At 36.1% G+C, this 14,235-nt stretch overlaps 2 protein-coding genes across 9 annotated transcripts in view; one reads left to right on the forward strand and one right to left on the reverse strand.

The window, feature by feature from the left end:
* SMG7 (SMG7 nonsense mediated mRNA decay factor) overlaps positions 1–14,235 on the reverse strand; it is a 72,087-nt gene that overhangs the window by 27,223 nt on the left and 30,629 nt on the right. For all 8 annotated transcript variants that reach the window (XM_060091154.1, XM_060091153.1, XM_060091159.1 and 5 more), the window contains 3 exons: positions 12,920–12,951; positions 10,405–10,522; positions 8,287–8,419 (listed from right to left, as the gene is read on the reverse strand). In XM_060091154.1, coding sequence (XP_059947137.1) covers positions 8,287–8,419; positions 10,405–10,522; positions 12,920–12,951 — 283 coding nt within the window. The remainder of the gene's footprint in view (positions 1–8,286; positions 8,420–10,404; positions 10,523–12,919; positions 12,952–14,235) is intronic.
* Positions 7,289–7,807, forward strand: LOC132483244 (glycine cleavage system H protein, mitochondrial-like). Its single transcript, XM_060088515.1, has one exon. It carries the CDS (start codon positions 7,289–7,291, stop codon positions 7,805–7,807), a length of 519 nt encoding a protein of 172 aa, XP_059944498.1.

Here is a 14,235-nt window from a genome sequence, read left to right on the forward strand (position 1 = left end):
CTTTGCTGTGGCCTATAAAGTGTTGCCCATGAAAAATAAACAATAAGTATTATTATTAAAAAAACCACAACACACAGAACAAAAGCACTTTCCCTTGACTCTAGATTTCTCCTTTAGCAGCCTTCTAATGTCTCTTCTTCTCAACCAAATTCCTTCAAAAGAGGCCACGTGTCATATCTACTTTCTCAATTCCTGTTCACTCCTTAGTCCATTATGATCTGACTTCCACACAACCCGTTCTCTCCCCATTCCAACATCCACAACCACTCTACTGAAACTGCTGTCTGTATGACAACTGGTTATAAATAAGCAAATACAATGGACATTTTCTAGTCATCATCTTACTGGACCTCTCTGCTACATTTAAAACAGTTGATGTTATGGTTGATCACGGAGCTTTTCTAGTTCTTTTTATCTTGCCTTTCAGTGTCCTTCATTCAAAGGCTTTTCTCCTCCCACCTTAATCTCCTCAAGGGTTTTATTCTTGGCCCCCACACAGCTCTTCACACTCTATTCTCATTCATTCAAGTATTTACTTACAAATATAATCATTCACATATTTGGTTACTGTATCACACACCATGGTAAGCAATAGAGACACAGAGATGAATTAAAAAAAATCTGTGTCCTTAAAGAGTTCATAGCTAAATGAGCAAGACAGGTATATAAAGTAGGGAGGAAACAGCAGGAGAGAGGAGGAAGGGAGGGAAAGATACCAAACATGACAGCATAAGCCAACAGAATATTCTTCATTTATAATTAACTTCATTCCCTGGGTTATTTGATACATTTGTCTCACTTTCTCCTTGTGATAAACTGGTAGCAATACAGTATGTAGATATGAAGCTCCATTTTTTCAGATGAGGATAGGAAAACAAAAATATCGAGTCATTTGACTAAGGTTACAGAATTAGAAATATCTTGATTCTATCACCACTCTAATATGCGCAGAATTCACAATACAAAATAAAACACCTTGAGCACCCAACTCAGGATATAAAATGTCCCACCGTTTTCCTAAGATAAAAACCACCTCCATAACCAAATATAAAATCCTGTATTCCCTTCTCATGAAGCACAGCAATTATCTACATCTTTACTTATACCTGTACATTTCTAATGGGCAAGAAATTTGCTGACATAAAACTGAGTAAAGAAAATTAGTGCCCAGAATGGCCAGAGTCTAGAAATATAAAAAAGCAAGAAGTACAAGAAAGGAACAAAAAAATGGAAGAAACCCAAAAACAGATGATTGTGGAAGATGGCAAGAAGAAACATAACAGAGCATAAAGAACTGAGTTCAACAGGTACTTAAAGAACAGACTGGAAAATTAGGCAAGGTTGAATATCTATCAAAAAGAAAAAAGAAAAGTTCATGAAAAGTAAATCAAGTATGGTTGAAACTTCATGTGAATGTCTTATGATAAAATTTTTGCCAGAACCCAGGAGTTGTAGGTAGAGATACCAGAAAAGTTCCTGCTGGTTCAGGATTCCAGGTGAGAGAGCACTAGTTTAGAGGCAGAAACGAAGTAGAACTAAAGAAGAGAAACACATGTTTAATAAGTTGAACCAAACTATATTTGGCAAATTATTCTGTGAAAACTCTTTTATACCATTAGCTCTTCACTCTACACTAAGGACTGAGAACTATGAAGATAGAGAATACCATCTTTTAATTTACTATAGAAACTTAATGATAATGCTTTCTTTTGGGCTCCCATTTTCTTAGAATAAGGAGTACTCTACTGTTCTGTTCTTTGATGTTTTTTTAAAAAAAACCCATACTGCATGATGTTACATCTTTACTTCGATTGGGAGTTTGGTTCTGGCTCGAGGCATCATGTATGTATGTATGTATGTATGTATGTATGTATGTATGTATGCATGTATTTATTTATTTATTATTTATTGGAGTATAACTGCTTTACAATGTTGTGATAGTTTCTGCTATACAGCAAAGTGAATCAGTTATATGTACACATATATACACTCTTTCTTAGATTTCCTTTCCATTTAAGTCACCACAGAGCACTGACTAGAGTTCCCTGTGCTATATAGTAGGTGTTCATTAGTTATCTATTTTATACAGAGTAGTGTATATATGTCAATCCCAATCTCCCAATTCATCCCCCCCAAACCATGCTTTAAATAGTTAACAAAATATCTAAGTCAAAATCATCTTCACAGGATAATCATGTATCAGTCTCTTGTCAATCCACTCCACTCAGATTTCTATCTCAAGAACTCTACTGCAGACACATTTCATCAAATCCAAGATACCATAAATTATAAGATGAACTATTATTTCCATAACATTGAGGGGAAAAAAAACCAATGCCAATTAAATGGTGACTGACCACCTTTTGTAAACTTATCCCTATCTCAGAGGTGTTAAAGTATGAAAAAGTTTTAGAAATGAGGAAATATGGTATTCATTAATTTCACCAATGACTTCCATATTGTCAAATCTAATTGATCACTTTTAAATCACCTTACTTGACTTCTCTGTAGCACTCAACAGAGTTGATCACCCCTTCCTCTTGTTGAAATGCTTTTCTCTCTGGCTTCCAAGGCACCACTCTGACTTTCTTCTATTGCAATGTGGCTCCTCCTGTGCCAAACCTGTTCCCACCTAGTCCCATGCCAAACACTAATGTCTAAGTCAAGGTTCTTTATTGTAATCATAAATTTTACTCTGGCCCTGCCCTTTTCACTGAGCTCCAAGCTTATCTAATTACCTATTTGACCCCTCCTCTCAAACAGGCATCTCTCTAATGTAACATGGATAGAGCTGCCTTCTCCTCAGTGTTGCCTATCTCAGTAAATGGTATAACCAGGCAGCTAGCTGCTCAATCTGATAACTCAAGTCATCTTTGACTCTTCCCTTACCCTGATTCCACACATCCAATCCAAACCATCAGGAAGTTCTACTGGCTATACTTCAAAAATCCCTTAATAACCTTCCATTACTACAGCAGCATGCTAACTACCTTCCATTCCTGACCTGCTAATTCATTCTCCACACAACATCCAAGGTAATCTTTTAAAAATGCAAATCTTATCATGGTATTCCCTTGCCTACTTTCCAATGGCTTGCAACTACACTTAAGATTAAAATTCAAAACTCATCTTAGTCTATAAGGCTGTACAATGATTTGGACTTGGTGTACTTCCCCAATCTGGTAGCTTAATCTGCACTGCATGTCATCAAAAAAGATATATGAACATTACTGTTCACAACATCATTAACTGTTTCAATTATCAAGCCAAAATAACAACAACAAAAAATGCAAGCAACAAGTCCTATTAATGTTGAGATCTGAAAAAAAGTTTATTGTTGCTCATTCTGCAACTGCTGTGATCACTCAACCATTGCCTATGGAATGCAGTGGGGAAAGATCAATGCTTGATTATAAAAATTTTTTAAATAAGTTTCAAAATTAGATTACTTATATATTTTTCTTTATAAAACAACACTTTGAGACATTTGAATGATTTTATTATTGACTTGCTTATAAAGTGTTTTTGTAAATAACATGCCCCCTCAACAAAAATGATGATTCTTGCTTTACTTGTCTGGATTTATCAATGTCCAATCAAACCCTTGGAAATGTGTTACATGTATATCACATCATTAAAAAAAAGGTTAAGAATCATTTTTCAAGATAACAAACAAGTCTGTGTAATGGCTAATATAAAAATGTATTGCAGAAAGTGGATGCTTTCCCTCTACCTCCACCAGGGCTGGCTGCAGCAAGTCCCTACTACCCCTCCCTCCCTACTTCAGTTGTGTTCACAGTTTAAATTTCTACTACATGAGGGAAGGAAGCGATTTAAGCTGGAGATGAGACTGGAGTTTTAAAACTGGACTATGTTTAAAAACCTAAGAGCAATCAGAACGGTACGAAATCTGTCCAAGATGTTATGACGGGAATCCGGAATTCAACAAAGCATAGTTGAAAGTAGTGAAGTAGGGGTGGGGGCTGGGATACCATTTCTGTCAATACCCCACTGAGCTAAGGCTATTCAATTAACATGTAGAGTCAAATATACACATAATATTACATCATGATTTTCACTTAATAATAACACAATTTCCTCATCTTAAAAAAAAAACTTCATAAATAGGACCTAATTAAACTTAAAACCTTTCACAGAGCAAAGGAAACAGTCAACAAAACGAAAAGACAACCTACTGAATGGGAGAAAATATTTGCAAGTGATATGACTGATAAGGGGTTAATATCCAAAATAATATATAAACAGCTCATACAACTTAATATCAAAAAACAACCAGATTAAAAAATGGGCAGAAGACCTGAATAGACATTTTTCCAAAGAAGACATACAGATGACCAACAGGCACACGAAAAGAGGCTCAACATCGCTAATCATCAAAGAAATGCAAATTAAAACTACAATGAGGTATCACCTCACACCTGTCAGAATGGCTATCATCAGAAAGACCACAAATAACAAATGCTGGTGAGGATGTGGAGAAAAGGAAGCCCCCATACACTGCTGGTAGAAATGTAAAATGGTGCAGCCACTGTGGAAAACAGTACGGAGGTTTCTCAAAAAAAAATAACAGATCTACCATAGGACCCAGCAATTCCACTCCTGGGCATAAATCCAAAAAAAATGGAAACACTAATTCAAAAAGATACATGCACCCCAATATTCACAGTAGCATTATATACAACTGCCAAGATATGGAAGAAACCTAACTGTCCATCAACAGATGAATGGATAAAGATGTGGTGTGTGGCGCTGTGTGTGTGTGTGTCCCCACATACATACATATACAATGAAACAGTACTCAGCTATAAAAAAGAACGAAATTTCGCCACTTGCAACAACATGGATGGACTTGGAAGATGTTATGTTAAATGAAATAAGTCAGGAAGAGAAAGACAAATGCTGCATGTTATCACTTATATGTGGAATCTAAAAAAACAACAAAGCAGTGAATATAACAAAAAAGAAACAGACTCACAGATATAGAGAACAAACTAGTGGTTACCAGCTAGGAGAGGAAAGGGAGAGGGGCAAGATAGGGGTAGGGGATGAAGAGGTACAAACTACTATGTATAAAATAAATAAGCTACAAGGATATATTATACAGCACAGGGAATACAGCCAATATTTATAATAACTATAAATAGAGTATAACCTTTAAAAATTGTAACTATGTTGTACACCTGAAACATAATATTGTACATCAACTAAACCTCAAAAAAAATCTTCATAAATACCATTTATAATAGTTTCATAATTCCATTTTTCAGATAGGCTATAATTTATTTAACCATTACTCTATTGCAGGATACTGGTGTTGTTTTCAAATTTTAATATTTGAATTATAATATCTATTTGTTCTTTTATTTTATTTTATTTTATTTTATTTTATTTTTATTTTTATTTTTATTTTTTTTGCGATATGCGGACCTCTCACTGTTGTGGCCTCTCCCGTTGCGGAGCACAGGCTCTGGACACGCAGGCCCAGCAGCCATGGCTCACGGGCCCAGCCGCTCCGCGGCACGTGGGATCCTCCTGGACCGGGGCACGAACGTGTGTCCCCTGCTTTGGCAGGCGGACTCTCAACCACTGCGCCACCAGGGAAGCCCTATTTGTTCTTTTAAATATAAGTATTATTGTTATTGTTAAATATCCACTAATCTATGGACAAATGGAAAGGAAACACTGTACTATAAAAACAAAAACTATCTGATAACTTCTGTATTTCAAAAAACTTTAAATAAAATGAAAGAACAGAAGAAAATGGAGAAAAAGATGTTTGTCAAAAAAAAAGGAAGAAAAATTAATATCCCCTTATATAGAAAAAGCTCAGACAAATCACCATGGAAAAAACTAGGGTCTGAACAATGAAAGGGAATAAATGATTTATATAAAATACAAATATTTAATAAAATATAAAAGTTCAACATCACTAGTAATTAGATTACATTAAATTTTAAATGAAAAATTATTTTCCATCTATCAAGTATAAGTTATTCAATTAATCATTCATTTGCCTTTATTGAAATATTTAACACTGGTGAGTGGATGTCAAGACAGACACTTGCATAAACTGCTGATGGAAATACAAAAATATAAATGATAACCTTTTGGGAAAACAATTATGTGTATCAATAGTATTAAAGCTCCACTCATCCAATGATTTAATTCACCATCCAATGAAGAACCTATCCTCAGGAAGTAATCCAGTATTAGAGAAAATGCTTTATAAACAAAGATGCTTATCAAACTGTTTAATAATACAAGGAAAAACTTATGTTTATTATGTTTATAAAGCTGATACAAGAATGAATAGGTACAACCATGTACAAAAGTATAAAAACACTAGAAACATACATATTAAAAGGGGTAATTTATCCTGAATGAGAGGGTAATGAAAATTTTTTGACTTTTTATAATTTTCAGATCTTTTGAAATTGGTATGCATGTTTTTATAATCAGAAAGCCAAAAGAAACCCTCTATCTATTAATGTATCCATCTCCTCATTTAGACTGGATATTCCCTTGAAAGTTAAAGATGGTCTCTTTTCTCTCCAATTCTCAGTGTCTAGTATTGTGCCTTATGAAGAGTAGACTTTTAATAGCTACTTGTAGAATGAATTAATCTTTAACATCTGCTAATAAGGATTAGTTAGCGGCAAACCACAATCCCCCTCTCCAGAAATATCAGCTTTTGTTAAAAGTTGGCATCAATTTAAAAATGAATTTTGAGAACAAGAACCATACTTGAATTCTTTCAATGATGAACTGTGATGAATGTTATAGTCTAAGTAAAACAAATAATCTCTGTAAGATGATGGCTATTTGATATCTTTTAACAGTCTTTTCTTTCTCTTCATTCTAAGAAGTAGTAAAACCAAAATGGAGCCAAAATACAGGTAGCAATGGTCAAGTAGCAGCACAGAGAGAAGGTTCTTGAATTTCTTTCAGAGCAAGATCTGCAAAACCTTGTCTTGTCATTATAAGATGAGAATTTATATACGTTATTAATTAAATTATGAATGCTATTACAAGTGGATGAGATGATGTTTTCTAAAGAATTCTGCTTAAATAAAATTCACTGTCCAAAAAGATTTATTTATTCTTTTACCTTGCCTGATTCAGAAGTCATATCAAGATGTAATTAAGGACAAGGAAAGTCTCTGAGGACAATAAATAATAGCTTATTATTCAAACTGAGGAAAGGCTACTCTATTTCTTAGGTAGTTTAATAGCACTGAAGCTCCAGATAAATTCTACCGTAGCGAACATGGTGTTGCGAATGGCGCGGAGCGTGCGGGCTGCGGTCTGCAGCCTGCGCGCCATCTCTGCGCCCAATGCGCCCTGCCCGCCACGGCCCTGGGGACTGCGGGCGGGAGCCGGCCAGGTGCTGTGCACCGGCCCCATTCTGTCCGGTCGTAAATTCACAGACAAACATGAATGGGTAACAACAGAAAATGGTGTTGGAACAGTGGGAATCAGCAATTTTGCACAGGAAGCTTTGGGAGATGTTGTTTACTGTAGTCTGCCTGAAGTTGGGACAAAATTGAACAAACAAGAGGAATTTGGTGCTTTGGAAAGTGTGAAAGCTGCTAGTGAACTCTATTCTCCTCTATCAGGAGAAGTAACTGAAATTAATGAAGCTCTAGCAGAAAATCCAGGACTTGTCAACATATCTTGTTATGAAGATGGTTGGCTGATCAAGATGACACTCAGTAACCCTTCAGAACTAGATGAACTAATGAGTGAGGAGACATCTGAGAAATACATAAAATCCATTGAGGAGTGAAAATGGAACCCCTAAATAAACTAGTTTGAAAGAAACAAACAAACAAAATTCTACTGTATATATAATACTATGAAAACTCACTTGATATCACAAATTTTGACTATTTCTTACCTGGCAAAACATCGCTGTTACTTTCACAATGACTACACCCATACATTTACATTTGCTCTACCACCACCTGTAACTCACTACTTCTGCTGTTTCACTAAGGCATTGCTCTCATTATCCTTTTTTTTATTCACACAATTATACCTCTAACCTTTAAGCTGAACCATCACCTTTTCAAGAGCAGAGTCTTTACTGTTTTAAAGGTCTTATGGTAAGTAATTTCAGACATTTTGATTCATCTGAGATTATAGGTGATCAACTCCTGGATGGACCATATAGTGGGTACCCCAAGTGCTTATATGAACAAGATGTGTACAAAGAGAATATTCACTACTAATTTTAGGAAAATTGGTATAGAGTGAAGAACTCACCTGAGTATAGAAGCCACTAGCTGCCTCTAGGAACAAAGAAAGGTTTGCCTGAACTTCACTCCGATTCGGGTTTGCTCGATTCTTTGCCTGGCCTTGTAGTGTTGTGATCTGATTCTTAAAGGCATGATTCCAGCTGAAAACAAAATGTAATTCTATTTGGTATAGCAGTGACTCACTGGGCAGACACTGGTCCCCCTGAGAACAAGAAAGAACTGTTTGTTATAATTTTAACACACTAGACAGTAAACCTGCATTAAAGTTATTCACTTAAATAACTTTATGCTCCCCTTTGAACAAGACTAGACAAGCAGTAGAATGCAACTGACCTTAGTAAACACTTACCAAATGTTCGAATAATCAGACTGTGGCTTCAGTTATTAATCTTTTAGGGCTACTAGACTTAGAACCTATTTAGGAATCCTGGCACAAAATTAGAACTACAGTGGCAAGACCAAAGTAAAAGCAAGCTATTAACAAATTTCCATATATTGCACCATTGTGTCAAAAAATATGTGAGTGTTCTGTATCAAGTGGCATGTCTGGGGGTGGGGGTGGGGGAGTTTTTTTGTAAATATTAAGCCATATCTCTTATTTCTCTAAAACTTATTTCCCACAGCACTCAGTTCTAGTTCTATTTAATAGTTTGTTTATTTCTCTTGGGGTTAATATTTTCGTTAGAGCTTGAAATATAAACTCATTTTGACATTTCAATTTTGGCTATTCAAACTAAGAAACAACACAATGCTGAAATATGGCACACCAAAATCCTGTTATAAAATGCCTTTCATTAATTGAATTGTATAGAGAATCATTTTAAATTCAGTTATGGTGAAATACAGTCACTCCCTAATTTGGAAATCACAGGGGAAATCACAAAGAAACAAAACAAAAAAAGGGAACTAGGATGGAGGGAAGATATTACTGGCTGAAGGAAGCAAACACAGATAGATAAAGGGTTTACAACCTACCTGAAAAGTACCTAATTCTTTATCAACAGCAGCTTTTGAGGCTCTTTTGAAGCACTGGGGTTTTTAATGATTTATGAGGGCAATCAATCACTCCCTCAGCATTTTTTTTTTTTTTTTTTCTGTACGCAGGCCTCTCACTGCTGTGGCCTCTCCCGTTGCAGAGCACAGGCTCCGGACACACAGGCTCCGCGGCCATGGCTCGCGGGCCCAGCCGCTCCGCGGCATGTGGGATCTTCCGGGATCGGGGCACGAACCCGTGTCCCCTGCATCGGCAGGCGGACTCTCAACCACTGCGCCACCAGGGAAGCCCCCTCAGCATTTTTGATGCCATCTTATCCATGACTCTAGTATCAAAAATATGGGTTTGAGTGGTTGTGATTAAGCTCTATTACCAGATCTCCCAACAATATAAAGGTTAGGTGTGCAATATAGGAAAAACTAATCTTCACCACTACTTAGGGTAACAGCCTTATTAAAAAGAATATTCTTGATTTTTGATTTTCCACCAGGCTAATGTCCTTGTTCCAATTTATAAGGCAAGGCCTTCCATGAAAGACATTTATTTACTCAGTTGGGGATCTGGTCATCTGCTATTTCACCCCTAATAGAAAGAAGGAGTGGAATAGCCTAAATATACAAAATCTTTCTCTAGTCTTATTAGGGGGGAAAAAAAGGAAATACCTATTTATTGGATTAAAAGGAAGAACTTTCCTTACAATGTAAACACATTTTCCTTTGGGAGAAACTTATAGAATCATATTTATCAAAGAAAGCCTACTTCATATTTCTTTTTTTAAATCATGGCTCAAATATAGGACTGAATACAATACAGAGAATCCAAACACTGTCTCTTAGTACTTGAAACACATACAAATTTGTTTTTATGATACGCCCTGAAGACCTTAATAAAACTCAACTCTAAACATTTCTCCTCTTGCTACCTAAGACTGTATCTAAAGTAATATCAATGGTCAAATATTTTGTTCAAAAAGATCACAAGTATTAGAATTTCTTTCCTTTTTTTTTTTTTTTCATTGAAAAAGCTTACTCTGAAATAGGTTAAAAAGAAACAACCACATTGTTCTCTTCTATTCTAAAGTCTTGGTGAGATTCCTGATCTTACAGGGACATCCCAAATGATCGTACTTACAGATCCTGTTCTACTTTCTTGTCTAAAGCATATTCCAAATCAGTAACCAGCATCTTCTGGTACAGGTCCTGCAGAGCCTGCCTGGATGTCCAGACCTCGGCTGCACCCAGCTTAGAATCTGAGTAACAAAACAAAAACAGAACAGTAGACAGATAAACAGATAGTTAAGACCATTATGCCACACCAGAAATTCCTTCACTCTCCATTCCCCAAAGCAAAAACATGCTTTAAACAGATATCACAGATAGCTGCAGAAGTTTTATACTACTACATTTCAGATGACTTTCACCTTTTGGCTAATGACTACATCTGTTTCAAAGTGCTTCTGTATTTGTCTTTTAGTTTTGAAATAACGCCATGAAATGAAAAAGGCTTAAAAAAAGAGAATGGTTCACCCTTTGATCTTGGTTTGGATTTCTATGCATTCATACCATAGGAAGCCATATGCCTCATAATAAGTCACCCCATTTGAAATGATGGACTGCCAAGTTGGTCTGTTTACTCTCATAACTATATCTCTTTGTCCAAAGCAGCTTTTCTCTTTTTCTTTTGAATCATTCTCACAATTGTCCTTACAGAATCCTCCTGTCAGCTCACAATCCAGCAGCTGTTTGGGCATTCTGCTATTACTCCTACTCTCCTATGTATGTCAAGCCAATAAAGTCTTGACAGTGAGTGTTATTTTAACAATCGGTAGACTGCTTGCCAAGACACTTTCGTGAGCAATACATACTTGCTATTTAATGTAAATGAGGACCAGTAGCAGACAGTGATTAAACTGCTCAAGAGGCCAAATGAGAGACTGGGTGCAAGGTGAAAGTCAGGCTATAACTATACGTAATACCAAATTGGGGCCATATTGTCTGCCAGAGTCCTACAAGGCACATTAGCCTTTCCGATTACTAGGCTTATGAGTGCAATAATTGACAGTGAGCTGCCTCAATAGAAGAACTTAATAATGGACTTTGCAATTATATATTTCCGGCTGCTAGTTAGCCTGTCTGGTTGCATTTAGTATTTTGCCACTGCACAATGGCATAATCTTCACTCTTCTTTAGGTCTGCTATTAGTATCTAGAGCCAGCATAATCTTATTCTGCACAGAGAATCTCCCAGACATCAGAGTTAATCCTTACAAGAGTTTGCTGGCTACTAAAAAATAGGGTCTATTTTTTGGTATCAGGTTCTCAGTCCCTTCCTTATTAAGCTTTTAATGACTAAATAAATTGATTTATAGATTTATTCAACCCTGCTTCAATTCACTGATTGCAGGAAAAGGAATGTAAGGGATCATTAACTCTGACTTATCAGTGAGACTGTCATTTAAATGAGGAGACTTAGTATCTTAAGGACAGGTCACCTTCTGGGCAGGTCAAATGTCCCCTACAAAAGTCAAACCCTAAGCCTACTTACTGAGGGTGTTCAAGAGTTAAGAAAATGTAAAAGGTATATAGATGGCTTAACATGGTTCCATGCACAATTTCTGTCACACAATATAGATTATGTTTACAATGCCAATACAAGAGCATAATACAGTAGCTCAGAGCTGATATCAGAATCCATAGTATGGAAGATGATGACAGTTATGTTAATAATGGGAAGAACTATAAACCTATAAAAAGTGTTTTTGGCTTTTTCCCCCTTTTTCTTCTTGAGCAAGATGACAATGAGATTATCTAAAATTCTTAGAACATTAGCCTGCAATTCTAGAGGTTGAGAAGAGATCTAAATAGCCCATTTCCTCTTGGTTGTAAATTTTGGCAGGTATGCTGCTTACAAGTTTAACTCTTCTTTGCAGGTTTCACTGCAGAACTAAAATCTTCAAAAATTAGGATGAGATCCATTAGCACTTACTGTTTTTTTACATTTTAGGATGGTTATAGAAAGCATATTGCTGTTATGCTGTTACAGAGAACATATTGATCACTACATAGTTATTGCCATATATTTCCTTATTTTGGAGTTAAATTCATCTGCTCCTTTTAGTGACTAATTCCAGTTATTCTTTCAAAAACACCTTGGCTGTTAGTCAAAACAAAAAAGGTGAGAAAAGAAAGAAAAGTGGCAAGGTAGCTCATTCAATTTCAAGGACTTTCAATTTGCAAGAGTTTTCCTGCAAACATTTTTTTCTGAAGGTTTACCTACTATTCAAGTTTGGGGAATTATAAACACAAAGATATAAATCTAATACCATGAGATATTTGTGTTTATATGGTATATGAATTATTTTTTCTGTATCTCTTAAGTAGCTGATAAATATTTTATAAAAATTAAATGAGTATATGCATTAAATTAAGTAATATTCAACTCAGTGTAGCAAAGATTACATAAAAATGTTGACAAGCCATCTAAGTAAGAATTCAAAGTATAAAAACAATAAATATTTAAAATAAATAGTAAGTTATCATCCCCTCTGGCAACCAGGACAGTACTACAAGTAGTATAATAAGATGATACACTTCTCTTAATTTAATGGTATAAAATAAGTTGTGAAGAACAAAAGAGCTAGCCAATACCTGTCATGTCAGCCTTCAGGACTTCTGCCTGCCTAGAAAAGGGAAAAAGAATCTCAGTTAGAAACAAACTAGGCCCACCCAACATAAGTAACACTAAAAGTTAAGTAAAATTATATATGACAGTAAGAATGTATAACAGCTCTATTTGTGGCACTGCAAATAGTGTCCCTGCTTTAATGTTTAGAGTAGCATTAGATCTTGGCAAATTGATGCCATTCCTCACAAGTTCACAGGGTCATCGCGAACTCTTCTACTGAGTAGAGTTCATTTTCTTACTGTTTACCTCCAAATTTTCCTTCAATGAGGCCAGGAAATTCTATGTTTCTCAATTCACTAGCCACTATAACTATTTCAAATCTCCATTCTCCTCAATTCTTTTCGGCAAAGGACAGCCCCATACCTCAGGAAAAACAATGCCCAGTTACTAAACTTACTACAGTCACAGAGCCCTCTTCTTTCTTACTCTTGTTAAAATACTAGCGGTACTGCATCTCTTACTTAAGACCAGTAATTACACTTAGGTATGCTCTTTCTAACCTTTTTAAGGACTTCTGCTCCTTTAATTACCCTCTCCCCTCTTTCAATAATTTAAAAACTTCCCTCTCTATTGGATCCTTCTCACAGTATTTAAACATGCCCTATTCTCTCACAGATTTTAAAACCTTCTATCCTAGATTTTCCTCTAGCTGCTGCTTCTTTTCTCTCTCCCAAATTCTTCAAGAATTGCCTATATTCAAGAGGTCCAAAACTGAACTCATGACCCATCCCCACCCCCATGCTTGGTTCTCTTTCTAGTGTGTTGTACCTTAGCAAATGTATCATGGCTTTCCAGTTGTGAAAAGCAGACACCTGGAAGTCATCCATGATAACATTCTCTCAAATCCCTGGTAATCTATCAACTCCAAAGAATTTTACCTACCAAATACATCTTGAATCTGGAGCTCTCCCTTTACTTCCTCTTCAGTCACTATAATTCAAGTTACAACCATCCCTTGCCTGGACTATTGCAAAGCCACCAAATTGTTTTCTCTACTTCACTCTTGTCTCACTTCATTCTGCTCTCTCCACTGCTATCAGAGGGATCTTTAAAAAATGCAAATCTGACCTCACCAATTGCACACTTAAAACCCTTTAATGATTTTCCACTGCTTTTAGGGTAGAAACCAAGATCTTTATTAAAGTGGTCTACAAAGCCCTCTGTAACTGAAGAGAGTCTCTGTACTCTACTTCTACCATTATGCTCTTCTCTCCTTGATCTCTGTGTTCCAGCCCCTGGACTTCTTTCTGGATTCTCCAATGTGCTTGGCTCCCTTGAC

This window comes from Mesoplodon densirostris, chromosome 2 (genome assembly GCF_025265405.1).
Source record: "Mesoplodon densirostris isolate mMesDen1 chromosome 2, mMesDen1 primary haplotype, whole genome shotgun sequence".
NCBI lineage: Eukaryota > Metazoa > Chordata > Mammalia > Artiodactyla > Ziphiidae > Mesoplodon > Mesoplodon densirostris.